General features: G+C 43.7%; 1 protein-coding gene across 7 annotated transcripts in view; it reads left to right on the forward strand.

The window, feature by feature from the left end:
• The window catches only part of NPAS3 (neuronal PAS domain protein 3), an 845,785-nt gene extending 824,400 nt beyond the window's left edge, over positions 1–21,385 (forward strand). For 5 of the 7 annotated variants that reach the window (XM_059914072.1, XM_059914075.1, XM_059914076.1 and 2 more), the window contains 3 exons: positions 13,384–13,531; positions 16,939–17,063; positions 18,916–21,385. In XM_059914072.1, coding sequence (XP_059770055.1) covers positions 13,384–13,531; positions 16,939–17,063; positions 18,916–20,276 — 1,634 coding nt within the window. In that variant the 3' untranslated portion in view covers positions 20,277–21,385. The remainder of the gene's footprint in view (positions 1–13,383; positions 13,532–16,938; positions 17,064–18,915) is intronic. The other 2 variants (XM_059914073.1, XM_059914077.1) reach the window with 1 other exon arrangement.
• The last annotated feature ends 4,651 nt before the right edge of the window (positions 21,386–26,036 follow it).

Below are 26,036 nucleotides of genomic sequence, written 5' to 3' on the forward strand. Positions count from 1 at the left end.
TCAGGGATCGAACCCATGTCCCCTGCATTGGCAGGTGGATTCTTAACCATTGCGCCACCAGGGAAGTCCCTTGTACTGTGTTTTGAACCCTGCATTAGCAACACTGACAAGGGAGCAAGGTCAGTGTCAAATTCTGTATATACTGTGTCTCTGGAAAAAAGCCTGCCTGTGAGGCTGCTCTGGCAGATTCTACTCCCAACCCAGAGTGCATGCCTTGGTATGGCCCCCCAGCGATTTAGGGAACATACTTGTTGCTAAGAACGAATGGATGTCGGGTATCACAGAAGCAGATGGCTCTTCAATTAATTGGAGGAAGAAATGATGCTGTTTCCTGAAAAGACACATCAGGTTCTTTGTAGCTGGGAATTTAGAGAAAATGGAGAAAAATCAGGATCTTTGGAGGAAGCTATGAATATATTTTGGGATGCGGATATGCCAGCGATCCACTTTGAAAATGAATATATTGTTTGTAGACACAGTCAGAGACCATGTGTGTGTGGGGCGGGGGCTGCTTTTTCATTCTGGAATCTTAATCGAGGTCTAAATTCAGAAACCCGATGCTGACAAAAAGGAACTTTGTCCTCCTCCGTTATTATTTGGAAAACGTCATGCTATCTCTCTGGGATTTGATTTACAGCTTGAAGAAATACAATTCCTCAGGAACAGTGAGCCAGGGCAGTTCATTTCTTCCCAAAAAGCAAGGTCTCCAACCAATACATTTGATGCCATTCTTTCCTATCTACTTTTATCTCGTTTTCAGTACCTGGAATAATTTGAGAGTGCTGAAAATAAACAACTCCGTCCGCCATTCACTATTGTGCTAGTATCCTAATTTTTCTGGTATCTTGCCAACTAATGAACAGAGAAGGTATGCTTTCAAATTCTGTGATTTTTTTTCATTACTTGATATTGACGTGCTGGCTATTGCTTTATGATTTCATCTGCTAACAATGATTGAGTTCAGTCTTTCAACTCATACACATGACTTCTAATTTTTAAGTTCTTTTAATAACCTTAAACACATGAAAAACAAATAGAATGAGCTGATAATTCAGCACAGTAAAATATACTTCACATATTTAGCTATCACGCTGTGGAATAACTCCACAATGTCAAGTAGCACACAATTAGTAAAACTGTAGGGGGAGGAAAAGGAGTGTTTTGATCCTGAAGAATTTTGATCCTAATCAGATTGAAATTTCAGCATTCTTGTAGTGCTTAATATCTTCAATCACACACACACACACACACACACACACACAAATCAAACTGATGCCAATGTCAGATTTTGCATTCTGTGACTGAAATAAAATGCTAAAATATACAAATGCATCTTGCTTTGTACAATAAACATTAACATCATTATAAAGTAAGATTGAGTCTAAAATTATGTGATGGAATGTCTGATGTTTACCTAATTCTCAAACCAAAGCCAGCCCAGTAACAAAATGACAGAGCATGTAATAAGTCTTGGTTGTGTAAACATTGAAAAAAAAAAAAGGCAAAAAGCCAGCATAGCATCTTGCTTGTCCAAAGCCCTAGGCTATTACTGAAGGATGCCTCAACTGTGCCTTCTTGGCAGGAGAAGGTCATGGTGACATGGAATCAGCTCAAGAATAAGATAGAATTCTAAAACAAAGGGATGGTTAAAAAATAAACCACATTAACTATTTAGCTTTTCTTCCTAGAGCTATTGGCACAATTCCTGGTTCTGTCCATGAAAGGCAGGTTGTAGTCATCTGATCATATTTCTGATATTTTGAGATGTGTCTTATGCTCCAGTTTATGGATAAAACTTAAAGAAAAAAAAGACTCGACAGCCTTTGATAACTCAAAATGCTCTCTTTATCACTTAGATCTACTTCCCTAGCATAGGTATCTGTAAATCCATAGATGAACTCGTTTCTAGAATAAGAAAAGTAAAAGGGAATCTCAGCTGCACCAGGATTTGACAACTCTGATAAATTGAACCAAAAACTTTGGACCATTTACTCGCCCACTAGGTTAACATGAGACGCCTGAGAGTTCACTGGGTTTCAACACAAAGAATCACTAGGAATCATTATCTATACCAACATGGTGGGTTAGTGAAATTACACCGGGATCTCAAGGGAGTTTAGGTCCTCTTCTATCATACTGTGACCAAAGACCTGTGTGTTTTGTTTTGTTTTTTTCTCTAAGCCACCTCACTGGAGTCACTGAACCCAATTTCATTGATTCTTCAGGCCAAATTGAGCAAATCAACATTTCAAGGTTTGAATTTTAAATCACCCATGTTAGCAATTATTTGAGCACCTTTTCCTATCACCCTCCAGTTCTCCATTGCTCAGGATGTATTGACCTCAAGATGACCAGTCACATCTCCCTGGAGTCACACACTCCCGTTACCTAGAGCATCTGTGTCACACTTGAATTATGAGAACGCTTCACCGTGTACTGCTTTGCCTCTGCCTATAGCCCAGAAAATAGAAGGGCAAACCACACATGCTAACCAGAGGAACATACTTTGCATTTTGCTTTTGCCCCTGTCTATGGAAGATACTGAATTTGCCTTGAGATATCCTTAGGGTTCTTCCCAGGTCACATCAGCAACGACTCTCTAAAACCTGGAAAGAGTGGCCTGAGGGAAAACTTCCTTTCTCTTTATTACGTTGTGTCCCAGCAGCAAGGGTCAAGGCTCGGGCTCTGGAGCAGTGGAGCTTTAGAAAGAAGGAGCCAGCAAGCATAGAAGTGGTGGCAGTTTTCCCTTCCTAGAACTGCATCCAGGATGAGGAAACTCTGGAAGATTTATTTCAGAAAGAGAGGACGACTTTTCAGCTTGTCTATGAGATCATTAGAGTTAAAAAGCACGGCCTACCCAATATATTGGGGAGCTGTTAAAAAAGAATACAGTAGCCTGTTTATTTCTTAATTACAAAATTCTATACATCCTAATAGAATGAATACACCGCTACCTGGCATAATGCATTCCACGCTGTTTTGCATCAATAACCCCTACACTTCCCTCCTGAAGGCGTCTCATCACCCAATGCAAGCCGACTGCTTAATGCAGGACTAATTAGTATATCCCCTTCCAGTCTGCAGGCCCTCCATTGTAATTCCTTCCCTGCTCATTTTTTTCCACAACCGAGCATCAATCAAAGTTAAGTGCCCTGCCTGCCTAGGAAACACAAGATGTCCTCCATGCATTTGTCATCTGCCACAAAAACAAAGGGGGAATGTAATTGTTGATTTGGGTATGCAGCCATCACACACAGTGAAGGAAGCGGCGAGTGAAGGAAGGAGGGAAGGTGTAAAGTTTGATGGGTGGACCAAATGCAGACGGCACAGGGGACTTTTTCTATTTCCTGATCTTAGCTTTTTCCAGCGCTGGGTCTTTAGGGATTGAGCTGCCACCTGATCATTGGCTGGACGTTTTCCCCCAAAGCAAATGAGTTTTTCCTCTTCTTCCATATGATTATGAAAATTCACATGAAAGGAAATGCATTTAATAGCTACCGTGTCTGACTTTTTTTCAGAAGCCAAGTCAGCCTACATCATGTGCTTGTCCACTAACTAAAAAGACTGTCAAATGGAGACAAAATAAAGTCAGGTTTTTTATGCAGGAGTGAATTAGGTATTTTTCGGTTTTGGTTTTGGTTTTGGCCGCGCCGTGCGGCATGCAGGATCTTAGTTCCCAGACCAGGGATCGAACCCGTGTCCTCTGCAGTGGAAGCTCGGAGTCCTGACCACTGGACTGAAAGGAAGTTCCCAGGAGTGAATTAGTATTATTACTTTACATCTTTTTTTCTTTTTCAGCAAGTGCTGATTTTAGCTTTCTAAGTCCAAGGTCAGGCAAACACAGAGAACAGAGACCAGCAAGGGCCTACCTACCAGCTGAGTGTCCCTGCTCCATTACATACTAGAAATGCAGAATTTCAGGCCAACCCTCAGGTTTACTGAATCCAAACCTGCAGTTACAAGATCCCTAGTTGACTTGCATTCATGTAAAAGTTTGAGAAGTACTGACTACACTGGTATTTAGAAGGCATTATTTTACATGGAGTAAAAGTAATACAGATCGACTAACGATCTTAAAGACTTCATTTACCCCCCTCCAATTGAATGAATTTTATTAATAGTAGTAAAATATGAATAGTCAAGTGGCTCTGAGGGCATCTCAATCAGTGTTCAAATGAAACGAGTGTGATTACTTGGTAAAGAGATCAACTTCTTTACAAAGCTGTAAAGTTTTGAATTGCAGTGGAGAAAGTTAATATTTAGCAGTAGTAGTCAACTTGTAAGCAAAAGGAGGTCTTTAGTTTTTCCCCAGGTTAATATTTTTCCATGTACTTGACTGCACGTGTGACTAGGAACAGTCATATTTTCCCTGTTCAGGGTCATCTAACATTTGTGAATACTTGCTACACACAAGCTTCGCAGTATTGCTATAAAGTTTCAAAAATAACGAAGTTATGGTCACTACCTTCAAGCAGCTTACACATTGGTAGAGAGGACAGCATGAAAACAGCCAGTTTTGAAAAGGTGGCATAAAATGAGGACCATCACGATGTGTAAACAAAACAAAGAAGCCCCAGAGGTGGGGGCCACCAAGGAAGGATAAGAAGTTCCACGAGGCACATTTTCCCTGGACATGGGAAGAAGATGGCAAGATGGCAGGAGATATGATAGGGGTGGGCGTTGGGTAGGTGTTGAGGGCATCCCAAGCTTTGAAGAGCACACGAAAAGACGCAGAATGTAGCACGTTGATCTTTTCTCTCTGCTCAGAGAGAAAGCCAGATCTTTGATTTGACTGATACATTCTAATGCAATTCTAACATGGATTCTTGGGCTTTTCCTTATTACTATTTCAATTAGTAGCTGCTTTTATTATCATAACAGAAACACCTGATATTTGAGAGAAACTAACCCATTGCTCTCATAAAGCATGATCAAGAAAACAAAACAATACTTCTAAGTCATCCATTTTAACAGAAATCAATTAACCTAAATAAAATCAATTCCAGTACTTCTTGTACTTTATACAAAATGAAGAACAAGATGACATCATTTTTCTAAAAAACACTGTTGATTTAATGACACCCTGCATATCTCAAAAAAAAAAAAAAAACCCTCAAACTTTTTTTTAAACACAAATGAGCAGCGTAGGATTTAATTTGTGTATGTGTTTAGCATACAGTGTTTTTCCATTAATATAGGGTTAACTAAAGAGCAGCTTATTTGAAGCTCTTTAAGAATTCCCACCCCCTCTCTCTGGCCTCCTCAAATTTGGGGGGAGACACATTAGCCAGAACCCACCTGATTACAAGTAACAGAAAACCCAAGTAAAAATGACTTCAACTTTCTCTGTAATCGTCTTCACTTTCTCTTCATGATCAAAAGACAGCTGTAGCACAGCCAATCATCAGTTCCTCACAGGACAATGTCCAAAGTCAGGAGAGGGTCAGTTGCTACTTTGTGTTCATTTTTTGAAAGAAAAGAAAATATTCCCGCAGGCCCTCCAGGAAAGTCTCATTGTCCAGCATTTCATCAAATGCCCCAGCTTCCGCCAAGCGCTGGATGGAATTACTGTGGCTGGTTTAAACAAACATTTATCCCTCCTGAGACTTGGGGGAAGACCACCACACATAAAGCCCCAAATGGGAGTTCTATTACCCAGAAAGAAGTGGCGGAATAGCTGTTCAGAGGACACTCAACAGTGACCGCTACCTGGGAGAATCTATAATGTTTTCACAACAAAGTACCAGGATTTCTGACAATCCACAGAACAGCTGAACACATGACGTTTGTCTGGGCTCCTTTAAATAGTCCTGATTTTACGGAACACTAGTTTTTGTATACCTATGCCTCACCACTTAGATATTTCTTGCTAAAGATATTTAGTAGGCTTAATGAAATGACTGCATCCAGAAACACAGAGTCTGCCAGAGACATAAAATAAACCTGCCTATAAGGGGGAAGGGGAGGGTGGGACGAATTGGGAGATTAGGATTGATATATACACACCACCATGCGTAAAATAGATAGCTAAGGAAACCTGCTATAAAGCACAGGGAGCTCAGCTCGGTGCTCTGTGACAACCTAGATGGGTGGGATGGGTGGGCAGGGGGTGGGAGGGAGGTCCGAGAGGGAGGGGATATAGGTATGTGTACGGCTGATTCACTTCACTCTACAGCAGAAGCTAGCACAGCATTGTAAAGCAATTATACTCCAATAAAAATAAAAAATAAAAAAAGATTCACCTCATCTTTTTACCTTTTTTAGGTCTCCCTACATCCCAGCTTAACCTCCCCAGTACTCCATTCCTCTTCATTTTTAAAGGAAGGTGAAGGATTCACCCAGGCCAGGTTGGACCTGCTGTGCTTTCATACGCCTCCACGCCACTTTCCATAAGTCATCACTGTGATAAACTTACTAGTAAAAATGACTGATAAGCATCTGTCTCCTGTTCAAGGACAAAGAGAAGTAAATCCTTATATTTTCAGAAGGAAGAAAACATTTCCAACAGTCTCCCACGGTAGAGAGACTTCCCCCTGAGTCTCGTTGTGCAGTGTTTCATCATATTCCAAACCTAAACCAATCCCCGGGAAGGGAGACAGAATTTCTGTGACCAGTTCAGACTCAGACAGGAGTTCAGGCCGGCGACAGATTTTGCTCACTTTGCTATCCCCCAGTGCCTGGCACAGAGAGGCACATTGAAAAAAATTATTTATTGAATGAGTGGATAAATCCACCATTTCCCTGATTTCCTAGTCATAAATCTTAATTCCATGTGCAAGAGTTCACTGTGTCCCTTTTTATAACAAACCCCCAACAAAAAAGGTTTGGAGGCTAAAAAATACTCTGTTCTTAACTATTTCAGGTCAAGAAGGTCAGGACTAAACAGTACTGAAACTCCCTGACTGGACTGAAAACAGCTTAAAAAAAATCTGAGATGTCGGATGTCACTCGTGCCAACAATTACTTTGACTCTTCCGGTCCTAGAACATGATCCCCTCAATGTTCAAAAGCCTTGGTCTCCAACTCAGCACGTTATCATCAAGAAAAGGGGAATTTATTTTTTAAACTTAACAAATTGATATGTTCTCAATCAATGAAAAGTTTTCTGCAGGATTCAATATTAGCAGTTAATAAAAATCTGTCAATCGGCAGCGGTGATATAGGAAAAAACCTCTTCTGAGGTTATAAATCACACAGATAGCAATTCAAGCAGGGCCTGTCATTAGGATATTAGGGGGAAAATCCATAGATGATGCATAGTCATTCACAGACCATCCACAGGTCTTCTGTCCTTAAGCTCGTAACTCACATTAAGTATCAAATATCATTCCATTTGACCAAATATTGCTCAGCACGTAAATTCACAAAAAAACTAAACACCAATTTGTGGATGCCTGCTATTTAAGACATCTCGCTCACTAATTGCAAAATCTATAGGAAAGTCTGCACGGCATCAAAGCCTTGCTTGATCCTATGAGCAGTTCTAAATGAAAAACTGTCTCTATTGTAAGTAAATAAAGCGCCAAATGCACAGTTCCTGGCTCTAATGCTGTTTCTCTTGTGGGTTTTGAAAATGACCTCTGTAAGCATCAAGAACTATAACTTTTTAGATAAAGAAACCTGTTCTTGTTTTAAGTCTATGTCAGGTTCATTCCCCTATAGCCCACAGTTTTCAAAAGCAGAGGAAAAAGTAATCCAGAATTTAAAAAAGAAAAAAAAAAAAAAGTCCTGTTTCCAGAATGAAGTTCCCTGTCAGCCTGCCTTGGGCCTTAGGTGGAGAAGCAGAGATTAAAGAGTCAGTATTCTTTTTCATGTTTCATCTGCCAGTTTTGTGAATGTAGAAAGAAAAACCAGTAGCTACAGCTAAGCACCCAACTGTGGTATTAACTAGAAAGTGTGATTCTAGCACACCACCCCCCTAACTTGCACGCTCTCCACATTAGTGAATTCAAAATTAATTTTTGAGTATCTAGCAGAAAGCCCCCCACTCCCCATTCTCTGCAGCCATTGATGAAGGTAGCTCAAGGGGGGGGGGGGTGAGCCGAGCAGCAGATGCACCCTCATATTGCCATGACGATAATGAAGCTCTTTGTTCAGCTGTGTGAATGTCAAGTGTGAAAATCTCCGATGATCTCACCATTTCCTATTTATTCTATACTTACCTGAATACACCAAGTATTACAGCTTTTTAATGCATATGCAAACCTCTAAAATGTCCTTTTGTGAGACACTTCGCTAAAAGACCGCTTTTGAGATGTCTTCTTCATCTCCTCTTCAAACTGAATTAGACTGCTTCCTTCTTTTGAAGACACAAGTAACTCACTATTTAGAATCTTTGGCTTTGATTTTGTGGAACAGCCCAACAGGAAGAGACCATGTTCTCTTTTTTCCTCCATATTCCTGAAGGCAAACTTGGACTGATTTGTTTTGAGTTACTGACAGAGTTATGTTCCTGCCACAGACACAGGCTTCCTTTATGTCCTTTCAATCATCAGTCTATCTCTGTGGACAAAGTTTTCCTAAGGAACACTGAAATCCCTCTGTTGGTCACTGCAGCAAGAGCTCATCAGATTGGGGGGGTGGGGGTAGTTTTTCTCTACAGGGAGTACATTTCTTGTATGCCTGCCACTAAGCTCACACCAAGAGGCCAGGTGACTTCTTAAAAAGGTAGTCAATCAATCTGAGCATCCAGTCTTTGGGGGGGGGGGGGTAAAGTGTGTATGTGATGTAAAAGGTCACGTGTTCTAACACATAAGCATTTTTCTTTGGATTGAACTGCATTTGCCACTCCCTTCACAATTAGGGGTGGGTGGTATTTTGACACTTAGAGACAAAAAATGGTCAAATGAGCAGGGCTAGAATGGTTCCACCAGCAAGATGTAAGTCTCTCCTTGTCTCTAGTAGTTTCTTCTTCCAAATGCAGGGTTCATTTCTGTCCTCTGAAGAGCACAGTCTGTAACTCAGAGGCACCTGTAGCTTGGAAGGTGGGGCAGTGCTGATGACAGCTTCTTGGTTTTCCCCAGAGCTGAGCAATAGCAACCAAAAGCAATCGGCTGCGCCCTAGACTTCAGGGCTCAGAGGAGCAAGTTGTGGTGCGGTAGCAGAGGCATCCACGGTTACACCTGGGACCATCCGAGACTGAAAGGGCATCTGGGAGAAACCCAGTCAGCCCCCCTGTGTCTTCATGTTTACCCTCTAAAACCTAAGAAAAGGCCATTTCAGTGTTCTGAGATCCTTAAATAAAAACTAATTCCTATCGCACACTTTTAAAGACATCTTTCTAGAAACGTTATGATGGGATCATTGAATTCAGTGGGCACACATAGGCTGCTCTACCAAAAGGTTTGGACAGCAAAAAGTAAACTTCGGGATAAACCAAAGAGAAGATGCCAGGTTATGTGTTAGAAGTACTCAGACCGTATCACCGTGTAAGACTAAAAATAAGATCCTCATAGATATTTCCTCTCTGTCTCGGTTTCCTCTCTTTATAGTTTGAGCACTGTTATGAATGTTCTCCTGGGCTCATTGGTTTGATGAGGAGCTATCTCTTTTCAAGGGACAATTAACTGGTTTTTAAGGACTTCCATACCAAGTAACTTACATCATGCTTATTTCTGTTTTTCTCCACAAAAGGGATTTTGTGAAATAGACTAACGCAGACATTCTCTCATTTCTCTCCATTATTTAAAGCTAAAAACCCCCAAATAAAAACAGCAGCCCTGGATTAGAGAGTATCAAAAAAGTTTTTGTGTTTTTCAAGTTGTCTAATTTATTACAAACTAAAAATCTCTTTCAAACTGGCACCAAAGTGGCTTTTCTTCGTGAGCTGATTAGGACCACATGAGCTCAGGAAAAGCTGTCAGATCCTGCCTCTGGCACAGCTGGAATGATCCAACTGATTTGCCAGTATGATTTTTTTTTTTTAAAGCAGGAAGCTTCATCCACAAATCATAAATTTATATTCTAGAGCCCCAAGCAAAAATTATTCCGTGTTCATTTTAAAAGAAGCAAAATTCCATTGTGACCGCTTTTATGGGTCCTCCTGAAAAACAGACGCAACTGGGGTGATCTTTTGGTCAACATTTCATGCTACAGTAGGAGCTAACTCAGTGCCTTATCTTGAGTTATCTAGATTCCCATGGACACATGGGGGTGTCATTCAGAAAACACTGATCCTCAGGAAACAGTCATGATCCAAGACCATGCTGGAATGTCTACCTTTTCAGAATTCTGTTTGTCAGGCTGGCCCAGGGCAAATTAATGGATTAGGTTAAACTTGTCTTCTTGAGCTGACGGTGATGGGCCCCTGCATCTGCTCTGTGGTGTGGACCACGGTAAGTGAAGGCACTCAAGTAGCTCCTGACTCCCCAGGGAACCCCTCAGGGGTCCTTTTCTCCGCAGCTCTTTCACCACCACTTCATCACGTAAACTTGCCTGGCCTGCCTCTCTCTCAATGAGGTCTCCTCTCTTTGCTAGATGGCCCTTGGCCTGGGTGATAAATAATATTCGTGGAATCATGGGCCCTAATAACTTTGTATTTATCTTCTCAGGAAACACAGATGCACCTAATCAGACCCAGAGTCATGCTGCCTTAACCCAAAAAGGTGACACACATCAATCTTTTAGCAAATGAGCCATTCTGCCCCTTCACAGCACATCCATGGGGCCCACTCCCAAGGCTGATGTTTTGCTGGTCATGCATTTCAGAAAGGAGATTTTGTTTGTTTCTCTGTTTCTTTGTTTGTAAGTAAGAGAAAGTATTATTAGGAACGGGAGGGCGTGGTGATCTTTATGCTGATTCTGCAAACTCTGATTTGACTTTATAATTTCTGTCTCACTTTGCCCCTTGCTACGCACTGTATTGTGGGGTCTTTTTTTTTTTTTTTTTTTTTTAATTGTGCCTGCTTTGGGTCAAATTCCAGTCCAAAAACCCAGCCAGGCTGGGCTGGTCTAGCCTACCATCTCAGTGTTTTCTTCATGTGACTCTATAAAAGGGGCTTTGCCTTTATTAAAAATACTAGAACCATTTGAAATTATCCCTTATTCCAGATACACAGCGGGTAGAATTATACGCCAACCACTGATTGGGATGCTGTAAGTATTTCTGTGAAAATAGTGGGCAGAATTTCATAACCCATCGTTCCTCTATTAATAGTTAACCAGGTTGAGAGGATTTGAATAAAAGCACATCTTGTTGCATGCAACAATGGTTTGACAGAAGTGCTGTATGGCAGAGTCAGTATTTTACTGCTTTCAGCTTCACTACACAGTTTTGGAGCCGGGGAAGCCATGCATGCCGAATGGCAGAACTTACAATCGCCTACAAAAGCCGAGTACAGTCCTACCTGTGGAGCTTCACCACGAAGAGAAGGTGACAGTTCCGGGTTTTAAAAATACCCTAAACTGTAGAATAGTTTCTGAATAGAACTCGCCGCTCTTTGAAGCTCTCATCAAAGCAAGGCTTTTTCAAGCAACTGTTAAGACATAAGTATTAAATTTTACAACCATCCATTTCGTGTATTGTGAGACAAAAAAAGAGAGAATGGGAGAAAAGCGTTGAAGTTTATATGTTTATGGATAAAATATATGGAGGTTTGATTTTTGACCACTTTCAGAGCTAGGAAGAGTGGCTCAGACATGATGGGAAGAGCTTCTACAGCCTTAAACACAGCTCTTTTCCAAAGTGACTTCCCTTTACCCATCCACCCCCCCCAAAAAAAAAAATCAAAATGTACTTCATGAAACTATTGTATATGAAGCACTTATTAGCCATAATTAAATGGACAATATGAATTTACTACGTCTTTAGGACTCTGGCTTGTTCTGGTTTAGAGCAAGATGATTAATGCAAATACATATTACTTGAGATAACCATTTAGCAGCTAATTTAGCCAAATTTATTACAGCAGTTAGAGGTTTTTCATTTTAGCAGACGGAGACAAGGACGTGCCAAAAGTGGGCAGCGTGGACGAGTGCACACTGCCCTCTAGTGGCCGGCCAGCTGGCGCGCTGTTGGGGGGGGTGTAGTCTCTGCAATTCGTATCCAAGCGATAACAGCGGGTTGTGCACGTTTCCGGCATCCTTTTAAACCCTTCCCATCCATAGCACTTTATTTCAGGGGCTGATTTACTGCACTCTTCCCCCTTTTACTAGCTCAAGCGTACCCAGATACAAATCAAATCCATTTCAACTTGGCAAGATTTTGGTTAAAGTATCATTTTTAACATCTGCATTTTAAAGCTCTCTTTCCGTGGATATTTAATGGCACCGTTTCACATTACTGATTGTTTTTACTTGTTCCTTCATTTGGGGCCATATTTCAGAGTCTGTGTGGAGCTGTCACTCTGTTTGGCTCTAGCCAAGTCAAACCTGTGCTTCCCTTAGGCCAGTGTTTCTCTCTGACTTGGTGAGGGAATGTATTTTGTTCCAACGTTCAGCAAATTTCTCACCAGAATCTCCCCTGCCTGACCCATGTAGATTTAGTTCATACTATAAATTCTGTTCGACAAGATCAAAAGGAACCGATACATAAGGACACGGGTTGATACTGCTCGCGCTGAGGTGAAATGATTAAAGACAGAGGGGGAAAGCATCTTTGGAACCATTCAGATATCCAGAATCGCAAAGAGGGCTACCTTGAAGCTATGAATAAATCACATCCAAATTTGCCTTTGTTCCCATCTGACGTCAAACCCATTGACAATATCCACACCGCATTAGGTGTTCTGTGAGCCAAAAAGATTTGTAGTCCTGTTATCCTTCCTTTCACACCATGACTGCCCAAAATGGAGTAAAGTCTTGCTATAAACGCTAGTAACCCTAGCTCCGGAGCAGCTGCTCCACTGAATTGGTGATTTCATTTGTCCTACTAATGGCATTCTACATTAAGCATACAGAGGGGCACCCCTGGCTTGGTGCGGGACCTCCCCTTTCTTCTTTTTTAAAAAATTTATTTATTTTTGGCCGCGTTGGGTCTTCATTGTTGCCCGCGGGCTTTCTCTAGTTACGGCGAGCGGGGGCTACTCTTCATTACGGCACGTGGGCTTCTCATTGCGGTGGCTTCTCTTGCTGTGGAGCACGGGCTCTAAGTGCGCGGGCTTCAGTAGTTGTGGCACGCGGGCTCAGTAGTTGTGGCTCGCAGGCTCTAGAGCGTAGGCTCAGTAGTTGTGGTGCACAGGCTTAGTTGCTCCGTGGCATGTGGGATCTTCCCGGACCAGGGCTCGAACCCGTGTCCCCCGCACTGGCAGGCGGATTCTTAACCACTGCACCACCAGGGAAGTCCAGGACCTCCCCTTTCTAAGCTTCAGGTTTTGCAGAGATGATAACCATTTTGTCCCAGTCCTAATATGCAATGCCTTCTATTCTGTTTTGTTTTTTCACCAGTGCTGAATAAGGGCCAGTGTGTGACAAAGTACTATCGTTGGATGCAGAAGAATGGAGGATATATTTGGATACAGTCTAGTGCCACAATAGCTATTAATGCCAAGAACGCAAATGAGAAGAACATCATCTGGGTGAATTATCTTCTGAGGTATATTTTGGAATTCTTTTTCATTTCCATCTCAGTTATAAAACATGCAGCCCAATGGTAAATAGCTGACATGTTGTATTATCTTTTGACAGTATCTGGTGTGGAATTATATGGAAATTCTGCTTTTCTTTCCACAAGATTCAAAGAAATGGGAAAAGTTCAAAGCCATGTCAGTAGGGACTTCGAGGGCAGATTTGCGAAATGTTCAATAGTTCTTGGTCTGCCAACCTTGGGGCAGTTCTGCAGAGGTTGCTTTGGTTTCCCCACAAATGCTCGGGCCAGAAAAAGAACACAGACGTTTGCCTCCAGTGGAAGCATTCAAAAAGCCTCTCCTTCTCCCCCACACGTTCTCATACTCATGCGCTCCAACCCTTGTGAAAATTATGAAAAGGGGATGTGGAAGAAGTGGCAGAGTTCATATTCCTCCTGTATCCCATCTCTTTGAAGTCCTCAGCATATTACGTAGGGTTGGATTCCCCAGACATTCAAGTTTTGGTAAGCAAAGGGAGTCACTTTGCCAGAATTGAGACAATTTCAGTGTAAAAATGAAGGCAGTCTTCTTTTGCCTGCTCTGTGATCTCAGGCAAGGGTGACCGCTGTTTTAATGCATCCTCAAATTTATATCCATTAATGCAGCCAAGCTCAACAGCCTCCTGAATTCCAGTGTGCAACACCACTCCTCTCTCCGTCCTCATCTGCTTGCTGCCTGTGGATTCAGACTAGCACCAAAGTAACCAAGATGCATAGCCTGGGTGGTTTGCGTCTGGGGACAAGCTTTCTGGGAGTTTCTCCACCAATCCTGCTGTGAAGCTATCCAAATGCTCAGCCTGGCGCCCTCCCACCATTGTCATTCTAGTCTTTGGCTTCTCTTGGCCTAAAGCCACCAGGCGGGGCCCACATGTGGTCTGAGGAGGAAAACTTCCAGTAGGTCTTATGAATGGAAGTTGTTGCCCTTTGACTGATAATCTAGACAGGGAGTACCGAATCCCATTTTTCTTTGAGAGAGAGATGCAGACAGCCGTGGCTTATCAGCACGCTGACCCTTCAGAGTGTGTTCGCGTCCGCTGGTGACGACTTGAAGGCATGAATGTGCTTGCTCCCAATAGCATATCAATCAGACACTAATGATTATTGCGCTAGAGAGGGCTTTAATGTGCACCACTTAGAAGAGTCTTCATTCATCTACTTTCTTTTCCCTTTTTTGACCTCTTCTACTCTACATTAATTCTCTCTAAAGGTAAAAGTATGGGTATCGAAGGGGGCTTTCTCCAAAGCCTGCTTTTCATGCAAACTATCCCCTGTGTTTGTGATATGCTCCAGATGGGTTCTGCTATCAGGGAATTCTTAGAGGTTTATGGAACAGTGGCTGTATGCAATGCAGAAGGTTATAAAAACTCACATGCCAAAGAGAAGACAGAATAAGGTATTGTGGCACTGACATTCACTGTGCCAAGGAGACCCATTATTGTTAAAAATTAGACATTAGTAACAGGGACACCATAGACTGTAGGATGGCCATCCCCCAGGCTGCTGGAGCCTAGGGCACTAAAGTAATCCCTATGGTTGTTCATCTCATTCAGGGAGACTTCTTCCCATCTGGATCTTTCTTACTGCCTCATCAGCCTCATGACTTCCTACTCTGCCCCCAAACAGAGGGAGTGAGGAGGGGTAAGGAGAGGTCAGCTGGTGCTATTTTGGAGCAACACTCTTGGTCTAGCCTAGGATCACATGGTACAAGCTCATGAGCCTTTGGTGCTCCTGGGCCACCTAACTCCATATGGAGAAGAAGGAAGCAGTTTGGGTACCAAAGACCAGCCTTCAGGCTCAAAGAGCATCAATCTCAGGCATGCCAGACGTGTTTCAGCTGACCTGAAGACTCACCCTGGGTTCAATAATAGAAGACTGTGAGTTGGGCAACAAGGGACTTGTGAACCCACATGGCATCTGGACCAAAGGAGACTGACATACATGAGCTTTAGCAGAGGAAGTTCCCCAGGTCTGTCACTCATCAGGATCACTTCTCCAGGCTGGAGGTCTAGGAAGAAGGGCCTTGGCCTGATAGCAACTACTGAAGTTGGCTTTTCTTTCCCACATTCCTGTCCTTTGTTCTTCCCCAAGCAGGATTTTCATGCTCCCTCTTCCTGGCCAGAATCCCTCACTTCTGGGCCCCATCCAGGCTTGCACTTCCCCGTTCTGAAATTACTGCGCCTCCAGTCTTCTTCCTGTACCCTCACAACACCTGGTAGAATTACAGAAACTGCGTAAGGGCTAAGGCTACCTTCCCAGCATCTGGCTCATCTGATCATCCAGAGAAAGCTCTGCTGCTGACGCTAATTCACACTAGGGAGTAAAGGCCTGATAATTCATCTTAGTGAATTAACCCCCCTGGGACATTTGCAGTTTTAGTGTAGTTACTGAAACAGTGACTCTTTGATACAGGAATTTCACTAGAAATTAGCTAGTGAGTCATAGAGACCTATGAAAGGTCTCTGGCTGACTGGCCATGATAGAAGGACAGAAGAGGCATTTTCCATTTGGAGGCAAGAGACTTTCCTAGTGCCTTCAGAGTATGCAGCTGGTACTGCTCATACGCTGGGCTGGCCTTGGAGTGGCGTTTCTAGAAGGTCGCTGACTGACCGAACACACACTCCCTTTTCCAGAGGAGGCTTGTTTCTGAATTAAAAATAGAACAAAAATTAAGCACTTTTGTGCAAATGGGGTTAGCTTCATTCTTTCACACTGGGACTCTCCCCACTGCAATCAGATTTCCAGCTAACAAGCCACAGGTGTACACCCCACGAGCAGATGAAAATGTGATTGTAATGGGTGTGTTGACAGTTCAGTAGCCATAATCCACGCAGCCCAAGGTGCACCTGTGCATCTGTCGGATCGTTAGGTGCTGAGGGCTCTGCCCCCCAACTCCCCGCCCCCACTAGCCTTAGAGCCATCTGAACAGCTGAGAACTCCATCAAGGAGCCAAGACAAGGGTACTGAAGCAATGGACTCATTAGGAGCCCAGGAGAGGCAGGGCACACGGGGAGGCAGGGGAATGAATTGTTGAGGGTGCTTCTCTCATCCTCCCTTACCCCAGGTGTGGTACTGGGAGGAATGTCAAGCAGCCCAGTTCCCTGGCCCCCAGTGGTACCTGATTATTTGAAAGCTTTTTGGTGGCTTTCATGTAGCATTTGGGTATTCAGTCATTGTGGCAAAGTGCACCTGTTCCCCAGAGCATGCAATCCAAGCTTCTGTAAAAGTCCCATGATGAGCTGAGAAATGATTTCATGCTTAGTCTTTCAAACCCTCTAAACTCCAAAAGTTTGGGGCAAGGAAGTGGGAAGAAGATGGTCAAAAGCAGCCTATCCAGAATGGGTGTCTGCACTCCTGATGAACACCTCCCTCCTCCACAGCAACCCCGAGTACAAGGACACGCCAATGGACATCGCACAGCTTCCCCACCTGCCGGAGAAAACTTCGGAATCCTCAGAGACCTCCGACTCTGAGTCAGACTCTAAAGACACCTCAGGTATTACAGGTATTACGACTTCTCCGTGTTCTGCAGTTATGGCTTGCCTTTCCAAACTTGAGGGGTGGGCAACGGCCAAAGGAGTGTCATCTGAACGAAGCAACTGGTCAAAGTTTATATAGGGATATGTGTCACATCAAGTTATTACTGAGTCCTTCTCAACACATATATGTATATATACTTATATACCACTACATACAGATGTACACTCTAATAAGTGTGTGCACATATATACAATACATACATTTATGTATGTGGTGTTATATAAATATATACATGCATCTAAATACGTATAAATATATACATACATGCATGTTGTGGTATGTATTCATACACGTAGGTATATTATGGTATATAAATATATATACACAAATATACAGAGAGATTGATTGATTTAGCCATCACTTAATGTCAGCCCTCTATACAGAAGAAGCCCGGCCCTAACCCCATAGCTAGCTCCAACCTCTTTACCAGAAGCAGACAGCAAGGCTATCTCTGTTGCTCCAAGACAGACCGTGACTTTGAGCCCCAAATATTCACATCCTCACCAAGCTGGGATTGAACCTCTAAAGTGGGATACTTAATGGCATCGGTAAATGACTCTTTCTGGGTGCCGTCTGTTATTCATTTTCTGAATCTATGCTGAACAAATCCATGCTTTCCCAGTCCTAGTTATTTTGGGAAGCAAACTTTGAGTAGTTCTTTGGAGCACAGGAAAGCTAATATAAAAATTGACTCTTCCTCCATTTCCCAGTCCCCTTCCACAGACACACATAGATGCAAGGGGCACATAACTCATAGAATTTACGGCTGCAAAAAATCCTAAGCCTCTCCTAACCCAACCTTTTCTGCTAAACAAATGAAGGCCAGAGTAGTTACATGATTTGCCCAAGGTGCTCTCCGAAAGCAGAGCCATAAAATCAGCATCATCCCTAAAGGTTCTGAGGTTCTATTACTGAGAAAATCTATCCTCCCTAAAATGTGCCAGATGACTAGGGCACACCGGCCACAAACCCCATCCTTAGGGGACATGCTCTTGTACCGTATTCCCTCTACTCCAGACACAGCTTCAGGGAGGCGGAAGCAGGTGAGGAGGATCTTGATTGATTTCCTGTAAATTGCATTCATTCGAGAAAGTTCTTCACTAGGGCAGAGTTCTAGAACAGACAATCTCTGCTCCTTATTTATATAGTATATAGCAGTGAACAAAAAAGACAAAAATTCCCTGCCCTGTGGAACTTATATTCCAGTTGGGGGAAGAGACAGAAGTAAATAAAAATAAAACATACAATGAATCAGATGGCGTTCAGTGCTCTAGAGAAAAATAACTTTAGGAATAGAGAGTATGGTTTTCAATAATGAGCAAATATTTACCAGGGGAAGGTGCAGACCTCTTTGGAAATCACCTTGCAAATCATCATTTTTCTGTGTCACTACCACCTTATTCCCGGTTATTTACTCTGAGTCCGTCAGTATTTGCGCAGAACATCTCAAATGTTAACGTGCCTAAGAATCACCTGGGGATCCTGTTCAAATGAAGAATCTGATTCAGTAGGTCTGGGTGGAAGCCTGGGATTCTGCATTTGTAGCAAGCCTCCAGGTGATGCCAATGCTGCGGGTGGGTCCGGGGACCGCACTTCTGAGTCAGGGTCCCTCTAATCTAGGTCCTCAAGAGAGGGAAAGCCCAGGCTTTAAGTAACCGAGGCAGTGGAGCCGCTCAGGATAAGGCAAGACCCCCCGCACCTCCGCCCTCCCCTCCCCCACCCCCGCAGGTGAGAGGTGGGTCTTGCCCCGCTAACCCGTTGTCTCCTGTGTCTCCTCTCCCCGCCCCCTACCCCCCGCGGCCGCCGGCCCCACGCAGAGGACAACGAGAACTCCAAGTCCGACGAGAAGGGGAACCAGTCCGAGAACAGCGAAGACCCGGAGCCCGACCGCAAGAAGTCGGGCAACACGTGCGACAACGACATGAACTGCAACGACGACGGCCACAGCTCCAGCAACCCGGACAGCCGCGACAGCGACGACAGCTTCGAGCACTCGGACTTTGAGAACCCCAAGGCGGCCGAGGACGGCGGCGGCTTCGGCGCGCTGGGCCCCATGCAGATCAAGGTCGAGCGCTACGTGGAGAGCGAGTCGGACCTGCGGCTGCAGAACTGCGAGTCGCTGTCGTCGGACAGCGCCAAGGACTCGGACAGCGCGGGCGAGGCGGGCGCGCAGGCCTCCAGCAAGCACCAGAAGCGCAAGAAGAGGCGGAAACGGCAGAAGGGCGGCAGCGCCAGCCGCCGGCGCCTGTCCAGCGCGTCGAGCCCCGGCGGCCTGGACGCGGGCCTGGTGGAGCCCCCGCGGCTGCTGTCCTCCCCCAACAGTGCCTCGGTGCTCAAGATCAAGACGGAGATCGCGGAACCCATCAACTTCGACAACGACAGCAGCATCTGGAACTACCCGCCCAACCGGGAGATCTCCCGGAACGAGTCGCCCTACAGCATGACCAAGCCCCCCAGCTCCGAGCACTTCCCGTCCCCGCCGGGCGGCGCAGGCGGCGGGGGGCTGCACGTGGCCATCCCCGACTCGGTCCTCACTCCGCCCGGTGCCGACGGCACGGCCGCCGCCGCCGCCCGCAAGACTCAGTTCGGCACCTCGGCCCCCGCGGCCTTGGCCCCCGTCGCCTCCGACCCGCTGTCGCCCCCGCTCTCGGCGTCCCCGCGGGACAAGCACCCCGGGGGCGGAAGCAGCGGCGGCGGCGGGAGCGGCCCCGGAGCGTCCAACTCCTTGCTGTACACTGGGGACCTGGAGGCGCTGCAGAGGTTGCAGGCGGGCAACGTCGTGCTGCCGCTGGTGCACAGGGTGACCGGGACCCTGGCGGCCACCAGCACGGCCGCGCAGAGGGTCTACACCACGGGCACCATCCGCTACGCGCCCGCCGAGGTGACCCTGGCCATGCAGGGCAACCTGCTGCCCAACGCGCACGCTGTTAACTTCGTGGACGTTAACAGCCCGGGCTTCGGCCTTGACCCCAAGACGCCCATGGAGATGCTCTACCACCACGTGCACCGGCTCAACATGTCGGGACCGTTTGGCGGCGCCGTGAGCGCGGCCAGCCTGACGCAGATGTCCGCCGGCAACGTGTTCACCACGGCCGAGGGACTCTTCTCCACGCTGCCCTTCCCCGTCTACAGCAACGGCATCCACGCGGCACAGACTCTGGAGCGCAAGGAGGACTGAGCACCGCCCAGCGCGGCCCGGGGCTCTGCCCGGAGGCATCGTCGGCGTTTTCGTTTAGACCTTTGATTCTAGCACTTTGAATTCGAGCAGGTCAGCATCTTCTCTCGCCACGACGGTCCCCGTTCCATCCCCTCTTTCTTTCACTGGACTCATTCTTTCCTGTAAAGATATGTTTATTTTTGGCCTTCAGAGGGTCAGACGACCAGTTGCCTGCCATTTTGTCTTCTTCCGAGATGTGTGTTGGGTTGTTTTGCTTTCCTTTGCATCTTTATTAAGATGTCTTTAATGTGTATATGCCTCTGCCATAGAATACTCAGTCTTGTGGTCAAGAGATTTCTCAAATGACAACCATTGAGTTTTCTTCGTAAAGATCTTGATATGATCAAGATTGAAAGAGACAAGCATAAACAATGTGCCCTGTTTGACTAAGTCAAATGAAATGGGGTGGTGTTTTTGTTTTTGTTCCTAATTCCTTTGAAAATAGGGGGATAGTATTTTAGAATTTTATGCAGAATTTAATTCTCTTTTTATGGTTAAGATTTTAAGATTTTCTTACTTGCACATAAAAATAATTTGGGTTCTTAAACTTAATTTCTGGCCTGTGACTAGAATGTTTAAAAAAAAAGTTGGACTAAATGTTAATTACTGAAACATTAACTTAATTTCTAAAACCATGGTGCTATCATTTATTAATCTGTAATGTCTTCATACAAAATGCAGCTCCTGGGCTGGGTTTTGAAAAAAATGTGTTCTGTCCTGGTCTGGAGTCCATTGCTGCAGTCTCCTTGGTTAGTTAAGACAAAGCCCTCATTAATGTTTGCTGCAGGACTTAAAATTTTTTACCTCCCAACTAACATAGCCTCACATTAAATTTAATGGGTCAGGAAAGCCCTTTTTAAAAGGGCTTTTGGAAAACTCAATCAAACTGATTTGAGGAGCAGTTTAGGTACATACTGCCTTTTGTTGAGCTTTCTTTCTTTCCTTTTCTCAGTCTAACTGAGGCTAATTTTTGCAACTTCAATAACACTTTGGAGTAAAAGAAGGAAAAAAATATTTAACGTTTTTGATTTTTTCATTTCTTGCTAAAAAAAAAAAAAAGGAAGGTTGTATTTTGGGGGACTGATTTGGTGGATTTTTTTTCCCCTTCGGTTCTTTTATTTCTAGGTTGGAACCAGTAAGGTTTAAAACTAAAGAATGGGTTAAAATAAGCTTCAAACAGATAACTGCAACTGAAAACTGCACATTAAGTTTAAAAAAAAAAAAAAGAAAAAAAAAAGAAAAAGAAAAAGAAAAAAATATCCTATTTTGTCTTTGTTGCCAGAAATCAGTGTAGTGTCAAACACTCCAAATGACTGTCAAGTATAAATTCTTCTTCCACTCCATTTTTGGCAGCTGTTTGTTAAGGCATCTAATAACAGATGTGAGAACTGTAATGTGTGCACTGTATATGTGTCCTTGGCTGTCAGTCCATTGCAGTTTCAATGTGTGTTTCTATATGCAGTATATACTAAGCTAATGTAGTTGTTTTGTCCTTTGTCTTCTCTGTGCTCTATCTCTAGTACAGTCCCATTCCTGCAGTCCTAGTGAATCAGTGATTCTTGGGGGTTAGTGATTTTTGTGTGGTGGCCTTCCTCTGTAACGTCACCCTATGCTGCTTCTACTGTCTGTGAATCTTCCATTTCACTTTTTAAGATTTCTGCTGTTGCTTTGCTGGTGTATATTCTCCTGACCTCTCCCCTTTCTCTCTCCCTCTCGCGCCCTCTCTCTCTCTCCCTCTCTCTCTCTCTCTCATCTCCCTTTTTCCTGCCTCATCTCCCCCCCACCCCAACTTCTCCAAAATCTTTTTCATTCTCAGAGATAAAAAGACTCTTAACTAGCTCAAGGTTAATGGAGCCATTTTTCCCATAATGGAATTCTGGGTACGACTCTTTCTTCTGGAGTGCCACACAAAGCACTGAAGAATAATGCTCAGATATATGAAATAAATTGATGCCATATAGCCTCAGTTGTTAACATTCCCAGAGTCCCTTGTGTTCTACCTATAAGCGGTGGGTGCTTTGCTTTGGTTTCCTTCCAGGTTGGCTGATGGAGCAATATATAAAGCAACTTACCAGTGAGACAGAAAATTATTTCAAAGGTCAACCAACATTTTTTAAAAACAAAAGGGGAGCGGGGGGTATGGACTATAGAATTGTCGTATATATTTGTTTATGTGTGCAATGCTAATATAGTAACTCAGCTGTCCTTTGAATATCACTGTGTTGAGTGGATTCCTCCAGGCCCTTTGATTCCATGAGTTGGGCCCAAACCACTGTGGAATAGTGACAAGAAGTTTAATGCCACAAATTCTAATAGTGAGCACTTACTTGAAGGATTTGAGTAGGTTTAGGAAGTGAAGAAGGCCAATCACGAAATTTAAAGAGTAATTGTGGAAGCTCTACTCTAGCTATTGAACAATCAAAGGAACGCACCTATCAGCTACAGAGAACAGCTAGACAGCTGTTTTTTTTTTTCTTTTATAAATGTTTCTGTGTTGTGTCAAAATGATTTCTGGTGATTTAAACTAACAGATAATCACAGCTGCTGTCTAAATCCATAGTGTTAAAATTACAAAGTGAAAAAAAAAATACTTCATTACCTGTGAAGACTGTGTCTGTGTTTTTAACTATTTCTTGTACAAATATATGAAAACTTTTATGAGGAGACTGGTGCCAAGTAGCTGAATAATGGGGAAAGGGATATTCTGTTCGTAAAACTCTTAGCAGTGTTACCAACTCTACAATATATATATAAAAAAATTAAAACATTACAAAGCGACAGCTATGGTACATTTGTTTTGTGTGAAGCTAACGGGACCTAACTTCCTGAGTGCCTGGCTTATTTTGAAACATTTTTTTTCATTGACCATTTATAATGCTGCAAATCAGAAATGTACATACTTCATTTACAACAGGGTTCTTTTTATACTTTTGTAGATTCTCATACATGTCACATACATGATTGTCTTTATGTAACTTAATTTTTCATCTGCAGGTGCCATTTTCATAATAAACTTCTCTTGGATTTGTTACTATCTGGCATCATTTCTTTTACATGTAACCATCCTAACTAATGAATGCTGGTAGTATTTGTTTAAGCAGGTACCTTGGTCATTATTCTTGATTTAAACAAAAAAGAAAAAAATTTTTAAAGCATCCATATTTTTGCTAGTTTCGGACAAAATGCGTAGCTTGTATACCGATGAGGCTGACTGACAAGGCACAGATTAAGATGCTAATCCAAATACTACACCAAACGTGCAACCATCCTAGATCTTCAGCTACCCCAACTCATTGTCATATGAGCATTATTATGTACGTTATCAAAGCTGAACAACGGGCCTGCGACATTAACTACTATGGGAAGTGTGCATTTTTTCTTGATTAATGCCCAGTAAATGATGAGAGTTATCATACATTAATCATTTAAAATGCACTCGATATTTTCATTTATTATGAGCTCTAATGTATAACCAACTGTTCCATTGCTTATATCTTCTCTTTATACTAAATATGTATTTTCTTTCTCCAGATGAGCCAAGTAAGTCATGATTGTGCTGTGTTATTGGGTAGGTCAGCATCCAGCCTGTTCCTTTTTGAGGCAGGTCAGCTGGCCAACTCCAAAACATAAACAAATAAAGAGGGAAAACTGCAGCCGCTCTCTCAAAGTTAAGGATACAGGTGGGTCACCTGTTAAGTCTGTGCTCTCCAGAAAATGAAGACATACGGATGGGTTGAGTGGAAAGAAAAGGCAAACACTTTGTCCAAAAGCTCCCAACTATAGTAAATATCATGTCCTACTTTAAGTCTTTGATGACATTTGCTAATTTGAGGGTACTTGTGGTTAATGGAGGATAGCTTCAGACTGGTGGATGTGGAAATGCAGTTATGGTTGTGGGGTCCTAGATCTCTCCACTAGACCCTTTATGGATCCCTGGAAATAAGTACTTAAAAATAAGAAATAGGAAGAGGGTGACTGAGAATAAAGAACTGGATTCTCTCAACTACTTTGCCAAAATCTATCTTTCCTTTTTGCTCTTGAGAGTCAGAAGAATATTGTAGAGCAATATCGAGAAGCAGACAAATTGATGAAGCTGGAAACGTGGTCCTGAACAGATGACAGTGAGCGTTGAAGCCAGCTTACCCAAGGCACTCTGTCTGAAGGTGTTGATGGACCCGGCTGTTAGCCATGGCTTCCAGAGCTTTGCATGGGGGAGGGTCTACCAAGGCTGAGGGCTCACCCTCTGTTGGCTCGATGACAATGTTGGTTGGCCATAACACTTTAATTCTGGACACCCCTTCACCCTGTGATCTGGAGGTAGTAGCAGCTGGGAGTTGAAAAAGGAAAGCCAGACATGGTGATGGGTGAATTGAAATCCTCATGATATCTGGAGCTTCCGCAATGGAGGTGATAGAAATCCTCGATGCTTACCCAGGCTTAAGCTTCCTTAGCATCAAGTTACCTGTCCTTTATTTGTACCCATCAATGCTAAAATATGTCACTAATTAAATAAAGAACACCTCTTGGCCAAAAAGAGAGGGAGTGAGCTCTGGGCGCAGACCCACTGACAACTGGGCAGCCCTGCCACTTCCCCAGCCCTGGGGCTGCCAGCCAAACCAGAACCCTGAGCTCCTCAGAGGCACAGGACCTCTCCCTTGCCAGTCTGGCAGCAAGTCACTTTGTTAAGGCTTCAGTTTGCAGGTGATGGATAGAACAGGGATCTAAGGCCAGCCCTCTGCATCTCTTCTCCTTCCCAGCTGATTCTGACACTTATCCATTTGGCAATGAGGAACAACAACGGCAGCAAACCTTTAAATAAAGTAGCAGGCAGGACAAGAGGGAAGATATGCATTCAGCTGAGCATAAAGAAACTGGTCTTAGTCCTTTTGGACTACAACTCTTACCCATCTTCACCTACCCCTAGGCAAAGCGTATTTATGTTGAACAACATGCTGAACAATTTGAAATCAACTTGGCCTATGCATTGCATTGAAGGTAAGAGATAATGTATATTTTCAAGCCCAGAAGATAGTCTGTTCAAGCCAAGAAGATTGTTATCCAGGTTCAAAAATTAGAAAGAGTGAAGGACTTGGAAGAAAAGGAAGAATACCTCTGCTAATCCTTCATATCATGTAGTGAAAAAGGCAAACCTTATTCGTGAGCATGAGTCTCAAAGAATGATGACAACGAGCAGGCTTAAGAAACAATTCTGGGATGCTAAGGTAAGCTAACACCCTTAGATGCTTCTGCTTTTCTGTATCTCCTAGGAAACCATTATAAGGGCGGGGGGAGGGGGGGCTGACCTGGTAAACTCGCCACAGGCATAAATCATGGCTTGTTCATCTTCATGTCCCCCCACAGTGCCTAGCTCAATGATTTATGAATAGTCTTGGCTCGGTGAAGATCTACTAAATACTGATGGATGAGGACACTTGGAAAAATGAAAATGAAACATGAATTGTCAAGAGTCAGCGATTCCACAAGAAATGACCATGTGGTTTGGCAGGATGGATTGAGTTTCCACCAAGAAAGGAATGGCAAAATGGATAAAGCAGCAAGTTCATCCATTCCTGCCTTCGCGGGTAGTCCGTATGGCTGGCACAGAGTTGGCCATCGAGAAATGTTGGTTGGAGGATGTGTGTGTGTCCACAATACTATTTATTCTATATTCAGCAATAAGTTAGGTACCACAAATAGAGAAAGGAGGAAGAGGAAACAGCC

The sequence above is a fragment of the Balaenoptera ricei genome, chromosome 2 (genome assembly GCF_028023285.1).
Source record: "Balaenoptera ricei isolate mBalRic1 chromosome 2, mBalRic1.hap2, whole genome shotgun sequence".
Classification (NCBI taxonomy): Eukaryota; Metazoa; Chordata; class Mammalia; order Artiodactyla; family Balaenopteridae; genus Balaenoptera; species Balaenoptera ricei.